This window comes from Bemisia tabaci, chromosome 6 (assembly GCF_918797505.1).
Source record: "Bemisia tabaci chromosome 6, PGI_BMITA_v3".
Taxonomy (NCBI): Eukaryota; Metazoa; Arthropoda; class Insecta; order Hemiptera; family Aleyrodidae; genus Bemisia; species Bemisia tabaci.
Genome location: NC_092798.1, coordinates 4,283,115 through 4,307,535, shown reverse-complemented (window position 1 = coordinate 4,307,535; position 24,421 = coordinate 4,283,115). Strand labels below are relative to the sequence as shown.

Here is a 24,421-nt window from a genome sequence, read left to right as displayed (position 1 = left end):
CTGGAATGCAAAAGACACTCCTTCTTCATTTTACACCTAGGTTGATTCCCACACTAGTCAACTTGAAATTTACATGAAGAACAGTGCAAATTGCACAGAAGCTGTCCATCGCTTAGGCAACACCAACATCTGCTCAATTCACAGAACTGAGATTTCTTTCGATTTCACAGAGTTGTTACAACTGCCCCATTTTCCCTCACACACAACACAATTCAGCATCAGCTCAAGATCGTAAGATAACACTGCAGCAGAGGCACAACACTTCTTTCTATTTGCGAAATAGAGAGAGACTTCCCTGGAAGCCAGATATAATCAGAAGCATTGCAAAAGGCGGTTTGAAATTTAGGTTTTTCTCAAAATTGGCTTGTTTTTGCTTTATTACTTTGGGACTATTGTTTTTCCTGCAAGCGCTGAGAAGCTGAAGGGGCTCAAGAACGTCTCAAGCAACAAAGCAGTTTATCATAAAAATAAAAAAATGGCTACTTTGGGAATCAGCCTAGACGTAAAATGATTATTTGATTTTTTACTTTTTTGGAGGGGAGGGGGTCCTTTTCAGCATTAGTAAGCTATTACTAAAACTTCAACTTCATGAAAATCTGTCATAGGTATGATATATTTTCATGCTAAAATACTTGTGCTTGGTATTTTGTTATACAGGATGTCTATTTTTTTTTCATTTTAGGAAACCCTGATTTTTCCTGATTTTTTACTGCTAAATCCTGTTTTCATAATTTATGGCAGAGAAAAATTAACGGAAGGATAACCGATAATGAACAGAAAATAAGCGGACGGCCGACTTTTCTCAAATCCAGATTTTATGACAAATTTTTCCTCAAATCCTGATGAAATTGGGATTAAATCCTGATTGATCTCAAATCCTGATAGAATTGGGAAAATCCAGATGCTATACACCCTGTTATAATTCTGAATCCTTGAATCAATGATCACCAGAAAATTCGTTGAATTTACCTTTTGACACTAGAACGTTTTTGAGAGGCTCCTCAAACTTTGTGAGTGGACAAGGCAATATCTTCTGATCGAATGTGTTAAGTTTCCTAAACATCGTCCTTATTTGAATTTGGATCTGTTTTGCACATACTCTTACCCCCTTAAATTCAGAATCATTCTTTTTTATAGTTGCCTGTAGGCTAGAAAATAGTATTCCATCATTGAAAAGAGTGTGTAGCCAGGCAAAAATATTTCTTGCCCAACAGAAACTCAGTATAGCTGCACTCTAAATAATCTTATCTTCAAATGTAACTAAATTGTGCTGCCTCAAATGGCTGTCCAACATCTTTATTTTTGATGACAGTTCCTGATTGCATGTGACAGTTTCAGTAATAGGTCATTTGCGCTGGTCACAGAATCATGTTTTGACGCTTCATTCTTGTGGATCAGCTAAAAATAATAAGATCTGTCCAAACAGCAACTTTCTACTTTGAATATTAACCAAGATATCGCGCTTTGAAAATTTGGTTTATGATGTCATCAGCCGCAGTAGTGACACCCTCGGTTTCTTCCACCTTGCTTTCATCAGTCAGGGAAACACTTATTTGCTCTGGTTACTCAGCGTGTTACTAGGATGAAAGCAAGGTGGGAGAGACCAAGGGTGTCACTACTGCGGCGGATAACATCATAAACCACAATTTCTCAAAGCGCCGATACCTCGGTTAAATTTCAACGTAGAAAGTTGCTGTTTGGACCGATCTTAATATTCGTAGCTGATCTATAAGAATCAAGCATCAAAATACGATTTTGAGACAAGCGCAACTGACCGATTAATGTAAACAGTTTGGGTTTGCAAGAGGGGGAATGTTCAGCGTGCGAAAATTTTACAGCATGACCTCCGCTTTTGAGTTGATTTCATGTAAAAATAAACTGTATCACAGCGGAAGAGTCTACAAGCATTTGATGAGTTTGAAAAGAGGAGACATGGATAAATTGAGTAAATGATTGTTGCTTACTTTTCACTTTTGCTTTCTTGCTTGATTATAATACTAAATATGGCGTGTGAGCGAGAACTAGTAGCGTTCATAGCTGTAGCTCCGGTTGCTCTGTTAGCTGATCCACTCTCTAAGCACGACAGTGTTTCTAGCTTCGAGTTGACTGGCTTCTCTGTCAAGCCTAGAAGAAGATTACGGAGCAATTAGGTTTCTCATGGAAACTGATACTTTGGGGAAAATCAGAGTATAATATATACATGCTCAGAAGCAGAAATAATGGGACAACTTCTAAAACAATTTTCAGAAAGGGGTGGCTTTCAGAAATTTCAGCGAGGATCGAGAGTGGCTTCCTTTCATATGATATTTTTAAAGCCGACTTTTTTTTCTCAAATGGCTAAATACATGCAAGTGTCACGAGCTCTAAAAAAGGTAGAAATTAAAGTACCAAAAATCGGGATTCCTCATCAAATTTGAAAAAAGAACACTTTGAAAATGGTCAGGATTGCTTAAATAACTTGCTCATGAGACGAAATCATAGTTCAAATTAAAGTTGGTCTATTCAAACTCCATACAGGGGGTGAATCAACATATAGATAACTTTGATGTGTGAAACTTAACTTAAAAGTTCAACAAATAATCAGTTTCATCTGATCAAATTTTGTGCCCTTTTTTTGTCTCAAAGCACTTATTTAACTTATTAGAAACAATGAATTGTTCTGAGAACAATAACCTTGTCAAGAAACAATGTAGTGTTCTGAAGACAATGCGCTATTGAAAAGCTAGTGAAATTATTCTAAAGCCCAATCCGACTCGAGGAGATTGACTGTTTTTTTGGGAAGCAGGGAGTTCAAATCAACCAACTTGAAAATTGCTATTTTTAAATCTCATCTGTCTCTCCTGCTCACTTTGCCTCTCTACGCCTGGCATGGTGCTCCTGAAAGAGGTTTAAATCAAAGCTGGCCGAGACTCAGAAATTTGAGCTGGAATGTCAAGAGGAGCACTACCAGATACTAAAAAACCACAATTTCGAAATCGGTTGTCGGAGTTTCTGCAGAGATAATCACGATTTTATGGTTTTTTTAGGCTTGTCAGAAAATAGGCTCATTTACGGCAACTAAATTCCCCCCTGCCCCATTTCTTCTTGGATTGACCTGAATTTTTAGTATATCCCTCTCTGGTATAAAGTACGAGAATCCTGAAATTTTCATGACTGAGAAAATTTTTTTGATCTCGTTAAAACGTTGCAAGGTTTCAAACTTCAAAATTATAGATTTTGCCAAAAAAATTGTGACACTGGCCCCCTGCTTCTTGGATCGGTCTGAATTTTTAGTATGTTATTCTCCAATATGATGTGAGAATTTCCTGAAATTTTCATGGCCGGAAAATATTTTTCCTCTCTTTGCAACATTGCCAAGTTTTCAACTTGAAAATTTTGAGTTCGGAGGTAACACGATAGCATGGGCCCATGTCTTAATGAATTGATCTGGATTTTTAGTATGTTATTCTCCCGTATAAGTAGCAAATTCCCTGAAATTTTCATGAGCAGAAAATTTGTTTCCCTCCCGTTTCGGCACTGCCAAGTTTCGAACTTCAAAATTATGGATTTGACTATAAAATGATGGCGATTGGGCGGGATACCTTGCAGAACTAGCTTCATTTATGAGTAATTTCATAAAATGTTCCAATAATTTGTCCCTTCAGAGCTGTAAGATTGCCTTGTTGCCGTTTTACTACTTTTATTCCGGATAAATGTACCTATGCTGCATCTTGCTGCAACTGCACATGCTGGTTTTTTCATTCACTTTAGCAGCGTCCATTCAAATATAATATGATACGCTAGGAAAGTAATATATCTCAGTTCCAACTTTGACGGAAAGGCCATTTCTACAAGAGGTTTGCCTTTTATTTTTGTTGGCTTTCAAATGAAACCAAATTTGGCTCAAATTCTCTTCTTTTTTTTGTAAATTAAAGGGTTTGACATTATTTCCTCCACCCCTTAGTTTGATATGTGGTGACTGAACACCTCCGAAATACAAAATGGTAGTGCATATACGCAAATAAAAACAACAATTTAAAAAGTATTTGAAACAATCACATGAGAGTCAGAACCTTTGTCTTGTCATTTTAGGGACCAAAATACTCGACTGAGACCTTCACTGCCGTGCTAAGGAAGAAAGCCGTATAAGCCTTCAGACGTTTCCAAATTTCCAATGACAAATCACACATTTTTGGGAAAATTTGTAAAAATTTTTCTTCTGATTTTTCAGAGAATTTCACTTGTAATATAATCGAAAGTATCTAAATATTTCAAGGAAAAACATTAATAAGTTTCCTTAAAACAATATATTTTCTGAGAGGAAATTTGGAAAAATTAGAAGGCTCGAACGTCGTTGTTTCTTGGCATGGCAGTTCAGCACACATAAGGTTCCCATGTAATGCATTTTTTGGTACAAACTGTACAGCTGTGCAAATCGCAAAGACTTCTTTCAACGTCTCGTTGAAAAAATTCAGAGGCTGCATATTCGTATTGGGCAGTAATCTTCCTCGATCAAGAATACTTCACATCTTGAAAAAAAGTGCTAGGTAAACAATGATCATAACAATTACCTGACAAGAAGACGCCTTTGCTATCCTCTCGAACCTCCACAACTGTTTGCTCCCTTGGTTTGGTTGACAGCAAATCATAGACTTGCTCTTTATACAGCTCTACGAAAGACACTGTGATGTTGAAGTTCCAGTCTTCTGCTTTCTCTTCAACGTAGTAAAAAATGTCATCGATGGACCTCGGGATGATTCCTTTGGTTCCGCTCTCACCAGAATAAGCTGTGCCCATAGAATAGGTCTTGCCCGAACCGGTCTGTCCATATGCTAATATAGTTACATTGTAACCTGTAGCAATAAAAAAATAAAGAATGAAGATGTCAGTTTGCTTCCAATGTCTTGAAAGTTAATCAAAGTAAAAGTGTGACATTTTAGATTTTTCTGGTACTTACATCGATCAGAGCTGCATGCTTTGACTGCAATTCAAAATCACAATTCACACTTCTAAGATTTGTGTGCTAGACGCACCCGCATCCCCCACCCCAATTAAGTACACCAGCGGGCTGATTATTGAAATTGATAGACAAAGCCATAGACAAAGAAGACAAAAGAGATATGGAAGGGTCCTATTGGTGGAGGCAGGTGGTTCCAATAGACAAAGGAGGTAGGTAATAGACTAACTAACGGCAACCCATGGGAGATCCGACACTTAGTCTATCATTTTCTCCCTTTGTCTATAAGAACCACCCATTTCAACCAATAGGATCACTCCATACTGCCTATGTCTTCTTTGTCTATAGCTTTGTCAATCAATTTCAATAATCAGCCCGCAAGCCTTTGTAAAGTCTTAGGAGGCCTTTCAACAGAGATGCAGAGACTCTTCAGCAAGATTTTTGAGGATACTGCGAGACTTATACCGCAAAAAATATAAATATATACACATAATAGCTTATAAAAATCCTTTTACTAAGCTGATGCACATATAGTGTGCTCAAAAATTCATAATGGGCTGACATTCATTAGAGTACAAAGTTTGAAAAAATACTTGAGCCAGCGGCAAATTAAGAGACATTGAATGTGATAGTAGATTTTCCTACATTCCAGCTGACAGTCAGAGAGGAATACGCTATTTACCTGGGACAAGACAATCGGAATTCCAAGGAGTTGAAGGGTCATTCTAGGCTTGAGTGAGCGAAAGAAAAAAAACTGTTATCTTTACCTAAAGCACTCACGACGGGGGAGATGATGAAAACTGCAATGCTTCCCATTTCTTGGGGCCAGGGCTTATGAAAATGGAGAGGCCCTGAAAACAGGTTTATGAAATGGGAAGGCCGACAAAATTTTGCAAACTACCGTAAAATTCAAGAGTTTTTCATTGCAAAATCAAAGCTTTAGTGCAAATAAAACTATCACATTGAAATTTCTGAGGGAAGAGGGATTATCAAATGGAAAAGCCAAGAACTTTCTGCATTCATGTATATATTTTTTCTGGGTTGTGTTTTCAAAATTCATAGATTTAAGCTATACATCCTCAAAAATAAAACTCCATGTCCATTTCTAGAATCATCCACCACACATTTTGACTGAACTGATATCCATTTGGTAAAAGAAAAATGCTTCTCACCTTTAAACAGCTTTATTATCAAATTTTTGACTGCTGTGTTGTAAACTTCTTCCTGAGTCTTTGATGGGTCAAAAACATGGTTGTAAGTAAATTTTAAATTAGGCGGCACGCATATTTGAGGTGTATCGACTGCTGTTTCTAGACAGGAGCCCGAAGTACGCTCGGTCTCGGATTGATTTAGCGGGCGGATCCGTACCGCCACTTGGACGGTGTCTGCCATCTGAAAGTTAACAATAAATCAAATGAGAGGTGCTCCCTCAAATCCATCTGACAAATTAATTGCTATTTAACTGCAATTTATCAAGGGTACAGTTGTCAAGTAGCGCTGTGGAAAGAAAAGAATGGACCAACGTCACATCAGCAAAATTTAGGTGCTAACCAATGGACCGATTAATGACAGGTGCATTCAGGTTGATGAAACTTTTGTCCATTCTTTTCTTTCTTGAATGCTGATCCTCTGGTGGAGTTTTCAATATATAACTTTGAACATTTTACAATCTAAAAAATTAGGTATGACTGGAATTCTGCAACGTTGCAAACTAAGATACATGTTTATGCAGTTTCACGGTGTATGTTGTTTTTCCAATGTACATTGAAGAAATTTTGAAAACATAAAAACACTGATCATTTTCAAAAAAATTATCCCCCAAGAAAATGAGGACTTCTTACACCTTTTCACAAGCACTTTCGCAGTCTTTTAATTTTCTATAAATATTTGATCATCATAAGAGCCTCGGAGAGCAGACCGGAGACTTAAAGAATGCACTATACCAATGGCGGGAGTGCGAGACGACGCATCTCCACTTGCGACATGACAGATTTCCTGTCATACTTTATTTTTCATTAGAAAACTAAGTAGTCAACATAATAACTTGAAAACTTCCTTGATTTTTCGTATTTGTAGCGGAATAATCTGTATACATTTCACGCTAAGAAGTTGGCTGAAACCTCTTCCAAATAGTAAAATAGGAAGGGATATTCTGAAACAACGTGATGGAGATACATGGCACTAAAGCCGTCGATATTGATGGTATAGTATTTCAATGTGATTTAAGCCCAATTCACACTAGCAAACTTTTCATCCGAAATAATTGAACGAAAAGTTGGATGGAAAGTTGAACGCAAAAAAATTTGATTCAATTACCTTTGCAGTGTGATACCTTCATTCCAGGTTTCTGACTCCGGATATTAGTATTTGGGTATTTCCGTCAGCCTTCAGCAGGCCGATTATTGAGACTTTAAAGCAGCCCAATAAGACATCAAATTGCAACATATTGTATGGTTAAGATAGGGCTATGTCATATAAAACCAACATAGTTTCAATAATCGGGCTGCAGTTCATGAAGATACAGCTTTGGCTGCTGTCAGTCGGAAGATTTTGATCCAACTCTCTGTTCAACTTTCCATTCAAATGGCGCTGCCATTTAGATGGAAAGTTAAATGAAAAGTTGAATGTGACGTCTGGTTCAAGTTTCCTTTCAATTTTTCATCAAATTGTCGTTTTCTCGCGTCAGTATCTCACTATCTAACTTTTCATTCGACAGGTTGCATGCAAGAGTTGAATGAAAAGTTAGATAGGATAGTGTGAATTGGGGCTTTATGCACTTCAGGTTGATGTGACAATTAGTTATTCCTCTTTCCTCAATTCTAGGCTCAATCAAGGGAGAAACAGAAAGGTATTCGTGGATTATGCTCACAGCACTTCTGGATAGCCTCCCAATGAAAAACACACAGCTACATTCATTTACTCAATTTGCAGGATGCATCACATTTCGCTGAGAGCAAAGAAAATTTGTTAAAGTGACCATGTATGCTTCACAGCAACGCATAATCTTAAGTGAGACACAACTGAGAACATGCACACATAATTGTCACAGGCACTATATCAACTAATAGACCAATATACCCTATTGTTAGAGGTGTCGTCAGCTAAGTTGACGGTTGTTCACTTCCGGTTTGCAACCGCCAACAACGAATTTGAGCCTCTGAACAAAGCGGCGTTCGCTACTATCCACATCGAAAAAATCAGTCTCATGATCGTATCGAAAAAAAACTACTTATCAGTTATAATTTGCGACTTTTTTGTGGTTGTGATTTCTGTGTGGCTAAAAATTAAAGTGTTACAGGGTTTGAAAGTATTAAAAAACTTATCTAAGCTTGTGTTCTTGCTTCTGAGAGAGTCTGATGTTTTCATATGGACAGTAAGGATGCGAAAACGCCTGCAAACCGAAAGTAAACAACCGTCAACTTAGCTGACGACACCTTTAACAAAGACATTATAACTGTATGCCCCTGAAAGACACGGGGTCTTTGCTGCTTCCAAAAATTAGATAACATAATAAAATTTGAGCATCTCGTGGAGCTAATGTTATAAAAAGGTTAAGGTTGGTAGATCTCAAAACGCGATTCACCAATTCGCATGGAACGAGCAACACCAATTCTGAGTTGAACAACACAGGACAAGTGCAATGCTAAATGGTTTGATAGTCTTTTTACCGATAAAGAGCCAAGATTGATGGGATCGAGAATGAGTGTAGAAGGATATTTTAGCTGATAAAAGGCTAAGCTGAAGGATAGCCATGTGCTCAGTCATCTACATCTTCTGCTTGGAGCAAGGTTCTCTTTCAGGTGCTAGAATGAAAGTAATTCACGAAAATACACTGATGATTAATGAACGTATAACGAGGCGGAAAAGAGAGTAATAGAGATGAATTACCTTTGTCAACAGGCTTTGGAAAAGACAAACAAGGACACAATTCAGTACGGCACAAAGACATAAAGACGGAGTGCTCGTATCTAAAAGCACGGGGAAAAAGTGAAGCTAGGTTCGGCGCTGCGCGTTTGTGTGAGTGTGTAAATGAGCGCGGGAATCCATGGCGGCAAACGGAAATTTGATTTGAACTTGTCCTCTTGATTTTCCTTATTTCTTCTTCGAAACGTGTTTTAAATGCTTTAAACGATTATATTAAGAAAGTTCGGTCTGCGTCCTAATATATTACACCTACTTTTGCTCGGTAACAGGCAGTAATCTCAGATAAAGTTAGTTTTTCTTCTGCTTATGGTGGTTCTGCAGTTCAAACATTACAGTTCTAGATCTACGTTACTCCCAAATGAAATCAGTCGGTCGACGACGGACCGAAACTAACCTAAAGTTAATAAAATATGAGTGTGTACCTGAATTTGGGCAAAAATCAACCTAAAATACTTTGTTTCCGCAATTTTATTATTAGTTCCCCCCTACATTTGAATTCAAACTTGTCCCGATTTCGCCGCCAATCCTCTAGCCAATAGTAGAGGTGATTGAAAAGAAGCTCTAGAAGCTTCATTTTTTGCTTTTAGTGCTCCGTCTTTATGTCTTTGGTACGGCATCACCAATTCACAAACTTTTATTTTTCCGCCTTGATAGAACCTCAAATCGTCAAATCAAATCTCCATTTCCGTATTTTCCGTTAAAAATCGGACACTGTGATTGGTGCAAGAAATCAGTACGTGCCAATCTCTATGAAAAAACTCTAAAGGTTTTTGCTCCCATAACACGTTTAAAAGTTATCAGTGGAAACTTCTTTCCTCAAAAGTTAGCAGCAGTGACTATAAATATTTAAAAATAATTTATTCGTAACGAAGGAATCTTCTTACTACAGAGGAAGTATTGAATTGTTCTTCCAGATCAGATCAAACAGAGATCGGCAAGTTTGGCAGACTGGACGTATCGATATATTGAACAACGGAGTCTCGCTCGATCGATCTCTCAAATAATCGCAATCGAATTCGATATTCGTCCATCCCAAATTTTGAGGTTATGTGATTAGTAAATTGTCAGCCTGTGGAAGTGTAAGTGTCGGCGTGTTACTATTATCACAGACCTAATTTTAATAAAATTTGATTCCTGCTCACCTCCCTAAAATGGCTTTTTATGATGATGTAAGTAAATTTTTAAATTTCAAAACCCTGAAACGTAACTTTTACTCTTTTAAGTGAACTACCTCAACTTCATCCCTCGACCAACTTTGTGGAAGCCTGCGGGCTTCAGGATCAGGATTTATTACCCATTCTTTCCATACTCAATTCAGTTTTTCCTTTCACTTTAGAACGAAGAGCATTTTCAATTCCATCTATAGCATTGAAGCAAAGTGCAATCTATGTTCATCAGCTCACCCGGTTACCATATGATGCGCAATTTTCTGCGATTACAGGATTAAGTCTACATCCCAGAGTAAGATAGAGTCATAGTAGGTGCGTTCGTCATAGACACCAAAGTTAATTTTGGTGAATTACCCGCGGAGTTACCCGTTGTCCCACTGAGGCCTAACTACTTACTGTCACTTGACTTGGTTTACATCCTCAATGCTCCATTCATCAGCCGCTAAGAGGGTTGAGCCGTTGCGGTGAGCATTGAAGCGCCATGACAGTCACTGGGTGAAAAGCGTTGTTTCAATGGAGGTTTAAGACCGATCTTTGTACTTGCAATGCTCTCACCGGGTAAATTCCATCGAGGCCAGTTGTCAATCACAAACTCGCCTATTGTACTGGAGCACCAATGAAGTCACTTTTCAAGGCTGTTTTGTCCAGTACTCCGAAGACAGGTGTTCGGCTAGTGGGGTGCCATAGGATTGCGGTCCCTGCTGTAGGTTTCGCTGAGAAAATATACATTTAAATTTATCTCATGAAAACCGGAAGTTTTGTACATTCCTTTATTTGTTATTAATTTGGTCAACATAATTTGCCAAAATTTGCAAAAACATACAGTTCCATAAAATAATATGTGCCCGATTCTCTTCAGAATTCTATAACTGATTTTTGTAGGATTTCAAGGATCCCTCCTATTGTTCTTGTGAAAGCTCGAACAAGGTACCTACTCTCTACTGTTATTTTTTCTTGACGAAAGTCAACCTCTCACATCCATTGCTGTTGTTTTTCAGAGGCGAGGACTTGATGATTATGATGATGATTACCATTACGATACAGATTATGGAAAGCACGATTCTTCATCTTATCCGATCATGCCAGACATCATCAAGAAATTTATCCTTCATTTTAGGGATGTCATTCAAAATGGGAGTATATCTGACAAACAAACTCTCTACGAAAGCACGTACGTATGCACAGTTTAAATAAATTCTCTCTCTTAATTTATAAATCCATCCCATTTTCCCATTTTAGAGTTCTCTCTCAATTTCTGAAATCAATGTGCTCTTCAGTGCTGCCAGTGTACCAGTGTTAAGTTACTGCACAGCAATACGAAGTGAAAGTGAAAGACTAACTTAACTAATTTTCTTACCTTGAAACTTCAGTGACAGTTGGAATGCCATCAAACTTTTTTGCTTTTCTTGAGCTAATGATTTCGGGCAGTGAAGCTGTTCAACTAAAGAAATGACTAAGCCTCTCTAGGCATATTGTATCTTCCAACAGCAAAAAAAAAAAGTTTTGATCAGCTAATCTTATCCTAACTTGAACACTTTGAATAAATCGTTTTTTGAAAGTTCCAACATAATAGTCAATCCTACTGAGATCCCTAAGAATAAGAACCTTTGTGGAGACAAACAGGGTGTCTACAGTTGATAAAAATCGGAAAATATCAGGAAATTTGACGTCATCAGGAAATTTGGTCATGAATCAGGAAATTCTAAGTTGTCAAGCATTTTTCAACTACTTGCAGTTCAGCACATTCGAAAGTGAAACATTTGATTCAATTCATTAAATATGTTAGTTGTAAAATCAAACAAGTGTCAAATTACTTGTGCGATCAATCAATTTTCATTTAAAATATCAAGAAAATCAAAAATGATATTTTAGTAGACACCCTAACAAACTTCGCAATGAGATATCTTGGTACCACTGCATTTAGGAATGTTTTGTGAACATTTGGCTCAACTTAAACACACCAGGAAAGAATGGCAGAGACAGGACAAATTTAACCAAATTCACAGTAGTTAAAAGTGTTCAGCTCAAAAATATTAGCAATTGGAAAAAGGAGGGGTATCGATGAGAGCCTTTTTTGGCCCCCCTAGGAGGGCCTTTTTCGGCCCCACCTAGAATCTGGAAATTAATGCGGGTTTTCCAAGTTGACTCAATGTAGTTTACAGGAATAATCATGATTTGGTCCATAGGCCACTGGATACGTGTTGCCATGAACATACGCCTGCAGGCGTATTTTAGGGAAAATGCGTGTTTTTCTATCACTCCAAGGCTTTTTTTGACACCGAGCGCATTGTCTAACTAAAACGAGATTTTGATACGTTATCAAGGAGGCTTTAGGACACATTTTAACCCTGGTTTGGTTTTAGTTAGATGATGCGCTCATAGTTAAAAAAAAAATTTTCAAAAGGCGACTTTTAAGAGACATCCGCAAAAATCTTAGGGGAACACGTCTCTCCAACTGTATGCTCGCTACGTATATTATGAGGGCAGTTATGAAGCCCTGTCAAACTGTCACAAGGAGATTTTCTTTAATCGTAGCCAAAAAGAACCCTAACGACGTAATTCCCTAAGATTTTTGAGAATGTCCCTGAAAAGTTGACTTTTGAAAAAGTTTTTTTTCACTATAAGCGCATCATCTAACTAAAACCAAACCATGGTTAAAATGTGTCCTAAAGCCTCCTAGATAACATATCAAAAGCTTGTTTTAGTTAGACGATGAGCTCGGTGTCAAAAAAGCCTCGGAGTGATAGAGAAACACGCATTTTCGCTAAAATATGCCTGCAGGCATATGTTCAGGCAACCGTTTAACACGTATCCAGTGCCCTATGGACCAAATCATGGTTATTTCTGTAAACTACATTAAGTCATCTTGGAAAACCCGCATAAATTTCCAGATTTTAGGTGGGGCCAAAAAAAGCCCTTATCGATATCCTTCCTTTCGGGCTCTGGGCAAAGATCAATCAGCCATAATCAAGTCTTAAAATATTTGGCTTAAAATACAGCTCAAAAAGTGTCTGCACCAGAGCTGAAGCCTACAGTCCATGGTAAAATTCTCCGTGTATTGTTTTAAACGACTTCTTGTCATTATTATTGGATTGAACCAGCCCAATTGCATTTCTTATTGCCTAAATTATTCTTGTGTTCTAGTTTTTTTTTAACAAAGGACCGAACTTCCTATCACCTAAAAACAATCAGTAACTTTACCCTCTATATGGAGAATATACTCACAAAATTAAAAAAAATTAGGCAACGTCTAATATACAGAGTTGCCATGGTCAAGGAATACTGGGAAAACCGGAAAATGTCGGGGAAAATGGCAGAAGTGTGAAATTTCATTTTTGAAATCCTGTGGCAAAGCTGAATTAGGTTGGCTCAGGTTGATTCCAGCTGAGTACGTCCAATTGTCATTGTATTTTCACTTTTTTCAGTTTCCCAAAATTGACAGAGCAGTACTACGATAACAGTCCATGGCCAACAGATAGAGAAATCTTGAAAGAGCTTCCAGAAATAGAAAACAGCAATGATGATCACGTAAGAATAATTTTTTTACTATTTGACATACAAATGCACACCATTTGTGCATAACTTAGAAATTAGTGAAGTTTATGCTAACTCTAAATGTGGAGCTTTTTTGAGTTCGCTTCTCACATCATTGCAAAATTTGTGGACGACTGCAAAATGTTATGCATTAGGTATTAGGATTAACTGAAATTTGCATTGTAAAATACTTCCACAAAATCAGAACTAGTTGTGTCAAAAATCAGTTTATTCCAATAAAATCTTAACATACATCGTCACTAAACAAATACTTCATCTATGTTATGGGTTTTGTTCCAGATTTTTCTTGTTCTATACTCAGAACTTTGCTACAGACACATTTACGCCAGAGTTCCCGGAGGTCCTTCTTTGGAGCAGAGATTTGAATCCTTCTACCACTACAGCGCTCTCCTAGATTGGATTCTTTGTAAGATGTTTAATATTGCTCTTCAAGTTCATGATATTAAATTCTCTCTCTCTCTACTTTGTGGTTTGTGCGTATTTTTTGGAAAAACTTGATTTTCATTTGGCTTGTTTTTTCATAAAAATTTTAAAGTAATAACTCTAAAGTATACAGGCCTCTATGAATTTTTTTAATCTCTGTACCATGATTTTTTTTTTTTCAATGATTTAGAGCACTCCTCAAATCACTTTAATAGTAATACTTAACAATGGACGTCTGATTATACTTTCCCCCTTTATCTGTTTCTCATGTAAGTTCATAAAAAACTGATGTTTGTCATTGATTCTTTCTACCACCAAAACAGCCCTTATTTAGATCTGGCATCGATGGAGTTTCAACCGGGATCAAATTATTTTCCATCATTTTTAATTTCTCGACCTTTTCTTAAAAAATTTCAAATGTACAACAAATGAAGGATATGCTATGATCAGGATGCAGAAAGTTCCTACCTTCTCTTTTTTCAAATTTGCGCTCACATTTTATTTACCGCCTCTAGCCTTCTCTCTATTAATTGGTGCAATTTTGCCAAAAATATGCCCTTTTCTCCCTGTTTTTGAAAAATGCATGATTTCTACCGCAATTTCTTTTAACGCGGGATTTTCATGCTCATGTGCTCATGTTATTTTCACCTGTATCGAGCTAAGCTGCGCCCCCAAGGCAGATAAGCTCCGGGCTCTAGGACCCAACACCCAACTTACTCCGGGTCCATTACACTTGTACTGCAACTTAGGGCTGCTCTATCGGTTGTTGGTAAGCTACTGAAACAGTTCCGTCAAGAAAAAGTTACGGTAAGAGTACTCTTACCAATAGCGATCTGAGTTTTTGGAGCTGACGAAAATAAGCTGTTGTCATTTGTACATCTATTTTACACGCCACCGTGCCAGGCAATCTGACAAACCAACACAGTGGGGCAGCATTGCATTGAGTGCGAGCTCTCAAAACTCCGATAAGGCCGGCTGTTAATGATATCATCGCCACTGTTGGTGCTGCCACCAGTTTCAACACAATACCGATAGTGTTCTGGCAAGAATTCGTTTGAACACTCCTACCGCAGCTGTCCCATTCTTTACTGTATTTTCTATTTTCATGCAACCAGCCATGCGTTTGCGGTTAAGAGATCGGGAAGTTTTTGCATCCCTGCAAGCTCTCTAGTTTTTCAGTAGTCTGAAGATCATGATCACCAAAAACAAATTCAACAATCTCTTAAATTTGTCTCTTTTTTTCCTCTCTTTCAGCGTCACCGGAGCCGGTTCGATTGGAACTCCCTGATCAATGGCTTTGGGAGTTGATTGATGAGTTCATTTATCAATTTCAATCATATGCACAGTACAGAGCTCGTCTGCACCAAAAGTCACCCTCAGAACTTGAAAAGTTGGAGTCAGCTTCGAAAATCTGGAATGTTTTGAGTATATTGAATGTCCTGCATGTGTTCGTCGATAAATCCAACATTAAACAACAGTTGGAGGTATACATCTTGCTACACTTGCATAATTTTTTAAATTTTCACATAATGGACCTTTAGACAAGGAATGAATCACAGCACTTTGCAACAAGTTTAATCTTTCAAATTTCACGAAGAAACCGAATCGTACAATGGGAAGTCTGAAAATCAACTCCTCAACAAGATGGAAGTTTTTACAATTATCATTGGTTATACAGCAAAACATAAATGATGTTGTTTGTATGATATAACTTCAATTTGGTCTGTGTCAAAAATACTTATTAATATCTTGTTCAGATGTTGATTTCTGAACATTCTATCCATTTGGATTGCATTTCGCAATAAGGAACTACAATTCCTGTCTCTTAGATAAAAACACCCACCTGCGTAGGGAAACCAATGGCGTTTATGTCATTTCTGAAATTAGCCGGCTAATGTAATTCCTAGTTGCAAAGCGTGGTCCAGTTTTAGCCGCAGAAGGTGCTCATATTTCTGCTTTGTTGATTAACCATTTACAGTCAACTCTGCTTAATGAAGACACATTCATCTTGGGCAACTTACTTTCAATCAAGCAGGTGTCCGGACTAACCAAAGTTTCCCTGAAAGCACCAAAAAAATGGTCAATTTTGATGGTGGTTAAGCTTTGAAGTATTAAGCTCCTTATTTTCTTCATGTAAAAAGAATCTTTTGAGGTATTCAACATATTGTTTCGCATCAGCTGAAGGAATATTTGGAGCCGGTCCTTCACCATTGCCAAAATCTTTGTGTTTGGGCTCTGCTCGCGCATCTTTAAGTGATTTTGACGTGATTCAACTGTTCCTCCAGCAAATAATTATCTGGATGCATTGGAGTTCTGTCCCAATGTAGCGGAGTTTTTTATATTGCTAGTATGTAAAAGGCTACCGGGCAATTTTATCCCACAAAGCGGTTGTCCCGATTAACTAGTATCCCAATTAAGCGGAGTTGACTGTATTTTGAAAATTTTCTCAGAAAGAAGTGGTGTAAGTGTCAAAATTTTATGCTCTCTTAAATTTTATTTCAGGCTCATGCTAGTGGCAACAAACCTGAATCCGTTGCCGGGGAATTTGGATGTCATCCGCTGTACAAAATGCTTGGATATTTCTCATTAATTGGTCTCCTCCGCGTCCATTCACTTCTTGGCGACTACTATCAAGCCATCAAAGTCTTAGAGAATATAGAACTAAATAAAAAGGCAAGTCTTGTTACTAAAATTTCCACGTAAAGCTCTGTTGTGAAGCCGACAGATATTTGATTTTTTTAAACAAGCTGCCTTGAAATAAAACGAAATGTTGTAAAAATGGAGTCCTTACAGAATTTAGCAGTGTTTAAAATTCAAGCTGATATCTTAGGAGTTATTTTGAGCATCAGCTTTTATTCATAGAAGATGAATTGGAAGAAATAGTATTTCAGTTTGAGGAACAGAAAAATGCTCAGTAGCATCGTAACTGTTTTAAAACATTCTCCATGTAGTGCTGTATGTGAGTTCCAATTGCAAAATATATTTGGACAGCAATTAAAAGCAAAAAAATCTCAATTTAACTTGCATTCCTTTAGTGTCAACTTCAACTGCGTCTAATTTTGCATGAACGCATAGACTACATAGAGTTTTAATGTAAATGGGAGAGTTGGTGCCTTGTTCTGGTTAACGAGTTCCAGGCCTGGTGTGCGCCAAGCTTTGGTCACTTTTTTGATACATTTTCAATCCAAAATGGTGATGTAGAATACTTAGTAATTCGTATCTCTTTTGTTTACATCGGATTGCCGGGTCCTCGTGTATCGAAAAAAATGGATCACATATCGAACAAGTGACACAAGATTCTCGGAAGTCAGGACCTGGAAAATGCTTGAAAGTCGGGCCAGCTCTCCCACTTACATTACGACTCTGTGTACTCTATGCATGAACGACAAAATGAACCTATGACCTGGTCCTATGATTTGTAGTGAGCATATCTCAGAATATATTAAATGCAATAAGATAAAAATTTAAATGGTACAATGAGTATCTTCTAAGCATTTAACCTTTCTTCATAATTTCTTGATATTTTTAATAAAACATTTTGACGTTCAGCTTATTAATCTGGTGACAGCAACATTTTTTATTTCTGAAATATTTTTTGTCTCAATTTTTAGAGGAAATTTTAATGAGGTACGTTAATCTGTTAACTTCGATCAACAACTCTGAGCCGTTAGTCGATGCAGCATCAATGTGTACTTCCTTTTCATGTTTTCTTGGTAGATCGCAATATTTATGAGTAGTATAACCAACCCCAAACTTATTTTGTATGGTTGAACACAGTACAATTTCAAATTTCCCTGAACTCTCCATGATTCTAATCTCAATAAATTAACAGTGTTAAAGCATCATAAGGAAGGTTTTTACCTGTCTTTTCATAGAACCTGTCATGAATACTCATACATCAACTTTCAACCCTAGGAAATGAGCTGAAGATTCATTTTGAACCATTTGAAGTTATTGATAGTTGCATATTTTAGCAAAAATCATTTAAGTAATAAGTCAATAAGTTATCTCAGAGTTAGAATTTGTATGATCCACAATTGTAATTAAGGTCATAATCTTGGGCTAATATTCATTTCGCATATCTATTAAATTCCAGAGCCATTACACGGATGTCCCTGCATGCCAGATCTCAACAGCTTACTACGTTGGATTTGCGTACATGATGATGCGGCGATATGCAGATGCAATTCGCTCCTTCACATCCATTCTCCTCTACATCCAAAGTGTCAAGCAGCTTTTCCAGACTCGAACTTATCAAAACGATCAGGTATTTGAGCAATTATGTGGGCAAATTTCTTGAGGCACTGGAAACTTAGAGAGAGATGCAAGGGATCACTCTAGCCTATATTATTTGGAGAAAGCATTTTCCATTTTTGAGTTTTTCTCCTTAAATGAATTTTCTATCAAAAAGTCTCTCTTAACCTCAACAATGAAAACCATCCAGTAACCAAGTAAATTCCTGGAGCTCATAGTGTTGCAAATATTCCAATTATAGGATTTTAACTATCAACTCCAAGATGAATCGTACATGGACGGTGAAACTTCCAAACCATGTACGTATCTCGTTTGCAGTGTTTAAAAAAATCCGCTCCTGTTTTATCTTCTAATGAGAACAAAGTAACATCACCTCTTGAATTTTTTTTAGAATTTGCTTTGCACGGAGAAGAAAAATTACAGAAGTTTTTAAAGATTGATGTTGAGTAATTCTCCATTTCTAAGTTAAAGTAAGACAGGAAGTCTGCAACATTGCAAACCAAGATCCGTGGTTTGATAGTTTCACCATCAATATCTGTTAAGGCCTCATTGCATGCAAATGGTCATTAGGAGTAGGGCTGTTCTATCTGTTGTTGGTAAGCTACCGAAAAAGTTACGATAAGAGCGCTCTTGCCGATAGCGATCAGAGTTTTCGGAGCTGGCAAAAATAAGCTGTTGCCATTTGTACATCTATTTTTCGTGCTGCCGCGCCAGGCAATCTGATCAACAGACAAACGGGGCAACAATGCATTGAGTGCGAGCTCTCAAAACTCCGATAAGGCCGGCTGTTGTCGATATCATCGCCACTGTCGGTACTGCCGCCAGTTTCAATAAGAGACGATGTTGATAGTGTTCCGACAAGAATTCGTTTGAATACCCCCAATTAGGAGCACTTCAAGATACTTACTTCGGAAAACATCCTGGTACCTCAAATAGACTTAGCTAGAATAAATCATAATTTTTTCAAGAACGTCAATGAATGCTTTCATCCGAGATATCTTTCAAGTCTCAAGTTTTCTTCTCCCCCTTAACAAAGTTTGCCCTAACTTTTGAAACCATATCAAAACTGTGTATCTCAATCTTTTCCAACAACTTCTGACTGGTCATCTAATTTTTTACCCTTTCTTATTACGTGTGTTCTCTGCAGATAAACAAGCAAACAGAGAAAATGTACCATCTTCTGGCAATTTGTCTAGTGCTCCATCCCCAGTGCATCGACGAATCTATTCAGCAAGTGCTTCGAGAGAAGAACTACCATGAAAAAATGTACAAAATGCAGTATGGAGACACCAACGTGAGTGTGTTTAACATAATTTACCATTTTCTATTTGCTTCTATCCTCGGTATAGAAGCCTTAGTGCCACGAAACTCTATAATGAGCAGGGTTGTCACAGTTGCAAGAAACCAGAAAATGTCAAAGAATACTGGAAAGTGTCAGGGAAAATGATGAAACTGTCAGGGAAAGATTATTAAATCATTTTTTTTTTTTGCTTTTTAAATGTGTTTGATGTTTCCAACAACAAATGTTGCATGTTCAGGTTTGGGAGTGGCCATTTTTATCTTTCTCTAATCATCCTGCACATTCTGAAATGTCAAGGAATCTCATTTTTTAAATATGTGGCAACCCTGTTATTGCTGTCCTTCATTCTGTTTGTGATGATACGTCTGCACTATTGATTGTATTCAATTATCAGCTTCATTTATAATGGACCTCCATATAGGGCAAGAATTAAACGTAGGTATTATAAACTACTGACTTCGTCTCATAAAATTGACTCTCAATTTAAACCTCTCACTGAAATGAAATTGTCTTTAATTCCTTTTATTACCGCTTAAAAAATTTTATTTTCAGGAATTTGAATCCTGCTTCATGTTCGCGTGCCCAAAATTCATTTCTCCAGGTTCTCCGCCCCTTGATGGGCCTCCAGAAGATCACTCAAAGAAAGCACTGAAGTTCCAAACAGAAGTTTTCATGGCTGAAGTGGCCCAACAGAAAATGCTGCCCATCATTCGGAGGTTTGCCTTTTATTTTAATCATAGTTTCACAAACTCCAATGTAAATTCCCTTTTTGTGAATTCTTTTCACACCAGTTTTCAGTAAATTGAAATTGAAATTGTTTTATTTATACAGCAGCCTTTTTAAGGCCAGGTACACGTCATATATTTACATTGTAAGAAATAAAATATTTACATTGTGCATAACTTGGAGAAAAGTGTATAGATAAGGTATAATCATGTGAAAAAAGAGGTGTGATTTTCTGGTATTTTAGGGAACATTAATAGGTTGTTCCGTAAATTCTTTAAAGTAAAAGAGAGCATTCACAGGGAAGCAGAATATTTTCTTATATTTTATGCCTAATACCATTTCATCACACAGTACTAATTTTCAAAGGAGACTTGCAAAAAAATCTGTGCTATGCGCCTACTGTAATGTTACATAACAGCCCCCCTTGTATCGAACTTGCAATTTAGGATTAAACCCACCCTTTCCCCTCCAGAGCAAGACGAATTTTATGAATACCACCTTATCATACTTTTGAAGGCAGATGCATTAATAGAAGTGCAGGGCTCCTGGCTACCTTGGAAAGCCAGGAAATTTATGGCGACCTGGCAAAGTCAAGGAAAGTTAGGGAAGTCATAGGGAGTCTGGGAATTTTGTAAGGAGTGCTTAGCATTTAGCAGAAGCAAGTGCAATTAAAAGGAGAAAAATTGAAGTGAAAGTTTTTTTTGAATGTCAGAGAAAGTTAGGAAATTCAAAAAATTTGGAGTCTGGAAATAGCAAATATAGGGAAATGAAGAAAATACATAGGGTTCAAAAAGTTTTGCACATTTCCGGGTTTTGAGCGAACGAAAGCAGCTATCGATTTGCAATTTGTGTGCGCTTAAAGTAGACGCAATTACCAATAAAATAACACCAAGAACAGCTTTCTAGCTTAAAGTATAACTGAGATACTGGTCTTAAAAATGACATGTATCATGACCACCTCCACGATTTTTAGCTACAAATATGTTTGTCAAGAAAAAAAAGTTAAATGAGAATTGAGTGTTTTTATTGAAAAAACTTACAAAATCTTACGGAAATTGACAAACTTTAAGCTTCTTCATTGGATGACTCAACATTCGGCTGTTTTTCGAAGTGTTTTCCATCACTTTGAACACAAAGCTTTAGCTGTTCTGCTCACTTCACAAGGATCGTCTTTTTGACAGTCTTCTTGACAGAGGGTTTTGAAGAATTTTTGAACTGCGGTCTTAATCTCGGCTATGGAATCAAACCGTGTGCCTCTCAGAAATTTCTTTAACTCAGGAAAGAGCCATTTCATAGCCGCGATGAAAACAGGTGTTCAAAAATTCTTCAAAAACCCTCCTTCAAGAAGACTTCGAAAAGACGATCCTTGTGAAGTGAGCAGAACAGCTAAAGCTTTGTGCTCAAAGTGATGGAAAACACCTTGAACAACAGCCGAATGTTGAGTCATCCAATGAAGAAGCTTAACGTTTGTCAATTTCCGTAAGATTTTTTAAGTTTTTTCAAAAAAACACTCGATTCTCATTTAACTTTTTTTTTCTTGACAAACATATTTGTAGCTAAATATCGTTGAGGCGGTCACGCTACATGACATTTTCAAAACCCTGTATCTCTGTTATACTTTAAGCTAGAAAGCTGTTCTTGGTGTTGTTTTATTGGTAATTGCGTCTACTTTAAGCACACTTAAACTGCAAATCAATAGCTTCTTTCGTTTGCTCAAAACCCGGAAATGTGCAAAACTTTTTGAACACCCTATGTAATTAGGAAGAAGAGGGAATTGGAAAATAAAGGAATCATGGAAACCCTGGAAGTGACTTTGAGACATGTTTTGGGATCAATATAACCCTAAATTGAGTCCTTTCACCTTTTTCATGATCGTGTCCAACCTTGAAAAGTATGAATAATAAAAAAAAAAAAAAAATTCTAAACTTGGAAAATGTACATATGTAGCAGTTTTCCAAGGAGTAGATTCGTTTGTATTAGATGTACGTACCATCTTCAAGAATCTGAGAAACCCAAGAAAAAGAGTATTATTTTATCCACTGATAATCTTCACATGTTGGTCAGTGTATGCTCTCTGAGAGGAAACATACTTTTTCTTATTGCAAAAATTCATGGAGGAAAATACTCTTTGTTTTTTCCTTTGATTTATGAAGAGGGCATGAATGTCAATCGAAAAACAACATGTTCAAATGCATTAAAAAAGCTAAGGTTAGATTTTGGTCGACGATCTCGCATGTGTAATCATTGACGGAGCATCATTTTTTAATCCTTTTTTTTTCTCATTTTATTTTCCTGCTTTTTGTCTCTTGGTAAACAGGGCCATTAAACCCCTACAGAACGTCCCTCGCATTTTTATGTGTATTTTTCACCTTATTTATCCTTTTTTGCATAATTTTTTCCTATTTAATTATGCGAACTATTTGCGCATCGTTCTTAGATTATACCAGCTTTAAGCGTATTTCTTCCTCTTCATTCTTTCCTCCTATCTTACCTATCTTAGGTCTGAGGTCTTATCGAGAACGCCGAACAACAAGAGGAGAGGGGACTCGGAATTCTTCCGCCATGCTGCGGCATGATAGAAAATAGTCCGGATTCAATTGTGTATATCTCGGTTTCTACTCGCAAAAATGAGCTAATTTTTTGGCTTTTCCTTAATTATGAACTTTATACCAATCTATTAAAGTTTCATCGACTTTCATCGAGAGCCGCTGACCCCATGCTCTGTGCGGGTTCTCTCTTAATATCAATGAAGTCATTAAAAAAAACTGGCCCAAGTGTTTTTCCCCTATTCCAGAATATGAAAGATAATGTGAGTTTCTGTTTGTGCACAGTTATTTGAAGCTGTATACCACACTCCCGCTTACAAAATTAGCAACGTTCATGTCTCAAGGAGTACATCAGTTCGGAGATGACTGGTCGCTAGACAAAGAGGTGCAAGCTCTGACAACGCATCTACTTTGCTTCAAGCATAAAATGAAGAATGTCGTTTGGGTTAAAGGTCCTTCTGGTTTAGACGGCAGTTTCCAATCTGGATCGGAGGTAAGACCAAATCAGTTGTCAAAATGTCCAAGTCCTCCTGATAAAGATTAAAAACTATTCATCACTTCATTGAACAATTTATTTAAACATCAAAAGGAGAATAATTAGTCATATAGCTGAATGATGCTGAACTCTTTTCTTCCTGCGAGTTATTTCCTTATCATCTTTCACATAAAGATATACTTTAACAAAGGATAAAAGTTTTTAGTTTTGTTGTTCAGTTTACGGAGATTGAATTAGTGAAATTTGCTTTACCTGACAGCAGCGCTTGTGTTCTTTATTATTTTTATTCTTTGCTAGTGGATTTCTGGATCTTCCCACATCAAATTACTCAATTAATTTTAATATTAACCGTAAGAAAGAAGTAGGGAATTCGAGGACCCAAGAGCCATGCTAGACATAATTCTTGAAGGAAACAAGAGCTCATCTGTTTTTAGACTTCCACCATTTTTGCATGTTTCAATTTAAATTGTGAGAGCTCTAAGCTGCCCCAAGGTGAAAATATTCGATCCCAAGATCGAGAATCAATGTAAAAAGAGTTAATCCAACTTCATGCAAATTCTTTCTCTGAAAAAGTTCCCTCTGTGCATGAGGGCCTTTTTTCTAATGAATGATCGCAAGTGGCCAATTCTTTTTTTTTTTAACTAATTCACTATTTTTGAAAGTTGGTTACACGGGCCATTGCACCCATCTGTCAGAAAAACGAATCTCTAATTTATATTTATTTCTTTTTTCAGTTGGACTTCTATGTAGATGGAGAGATGGTTCACATTGCGGACACCAAAGTAGCCCACCGGTACGGCGACTTCTTCATCAAGAAAATCCTGAAGTTCGAAGAACAGAACAACAAATTGCGGTCATTGAAGATCAGCAAGGACTGAATTTAAGTTCTATCTGAATTTCTTTGATTAGTGTTAAGGTCAGTTTGACACTGGAGTAGAGTTTTTGAAACTGCAGGGTCAGTATTGCCGAACATTACTCAAGTTTTGCATTCGAAGATTGGATATCTAACTGAAGTTAGCACTGTGAAGGACATTTTTTAAGTTTTATAATAAATATTTGTAAAATTTAATTCCTAACTCTTTTCACATTGAT

General features: G+C 37.1%; 2 protein-coding genes across 2 annotated transcripts in view; one reads left to right on the top strand and one right to left on the bottom strand.

Moving 5' to 3' along the window:
• The window catches only part of Klp3A (kinesin-like protein 3A), a gene marked incomplete in the record, with an annotated part of 479,268 nt that extends 470,640 nt beyond the window's left edge, over positions 1 to 8,628 (bottom strand). Inside the window, 4 exon segments of the mRNA XM_072301254.1 lie at positions 1,965 to 2,124; positions 4,551 to 4,832; positions 6,109 to 6,328; positions 8,605 to 8,628. Of these exon segments, the coding sequence (XP_072157355.1) occupies positions 1,965 to 2,124; positions 4,551 to 4,832; positions 6,109 to 6,328 (662 nt within the window).
• Positions 8,629 to 9,867: 1,239 nt separating this feature from the next.
• eIF3l (eukaryotic translation initiation factor 3 subunit l) lies at positions 9,868 to 24,398 on the top strand. The gene is made up of 11 exons (XM_019056452.2): positions 9,868 to 10,029; positions 11,028 to 11,200; positions 13,455 to 13,557; positions 13,864 to 13,990; positions 15,262 to 15,491; positions 16,510 to 16,680; positions 18,104 to 18,274; positions 19,409 to 19,555; positions 20,114 to 20,277; positions 23,119 to 23,326; positions 24,064 to 24,398. The coding sequence occupies exons 1-11, from the start codon at positions 10,012 to 10,014 to the stop codon at positions 24,205 to 24,207; spliced, it is 1,656 nt and encodes a 551-aa protein (XP_018911997.1). The 5' UTR covers positions 9,868 to 10,011; the 3' UTR covers positions 24,208 to 24,398.
• The last annotated feature ends 23 nt before the right edge of the window (positions 24,399 to 24,421 follow it).

Excerpts from the sequence above, each read along its gene's own strand:
- eIF3l (XM_019056452.2), top strand. Across the intron at positions 16,681-18,103 it reads ATATAGAACTAAATAAAAAG|AGCCATTACACGGATGTCCC; the intron begins GCAAGTCTTGTT and ends ATTAAATTCCAG. Across the intron at positions 23,327-24,063 it reads GTTTCCAATCTGGATCGGAG|TTGGACTTCTATGTAGATGG; the intron begins GTAAGACCAAAT and ends TTCTTTTTTCAG.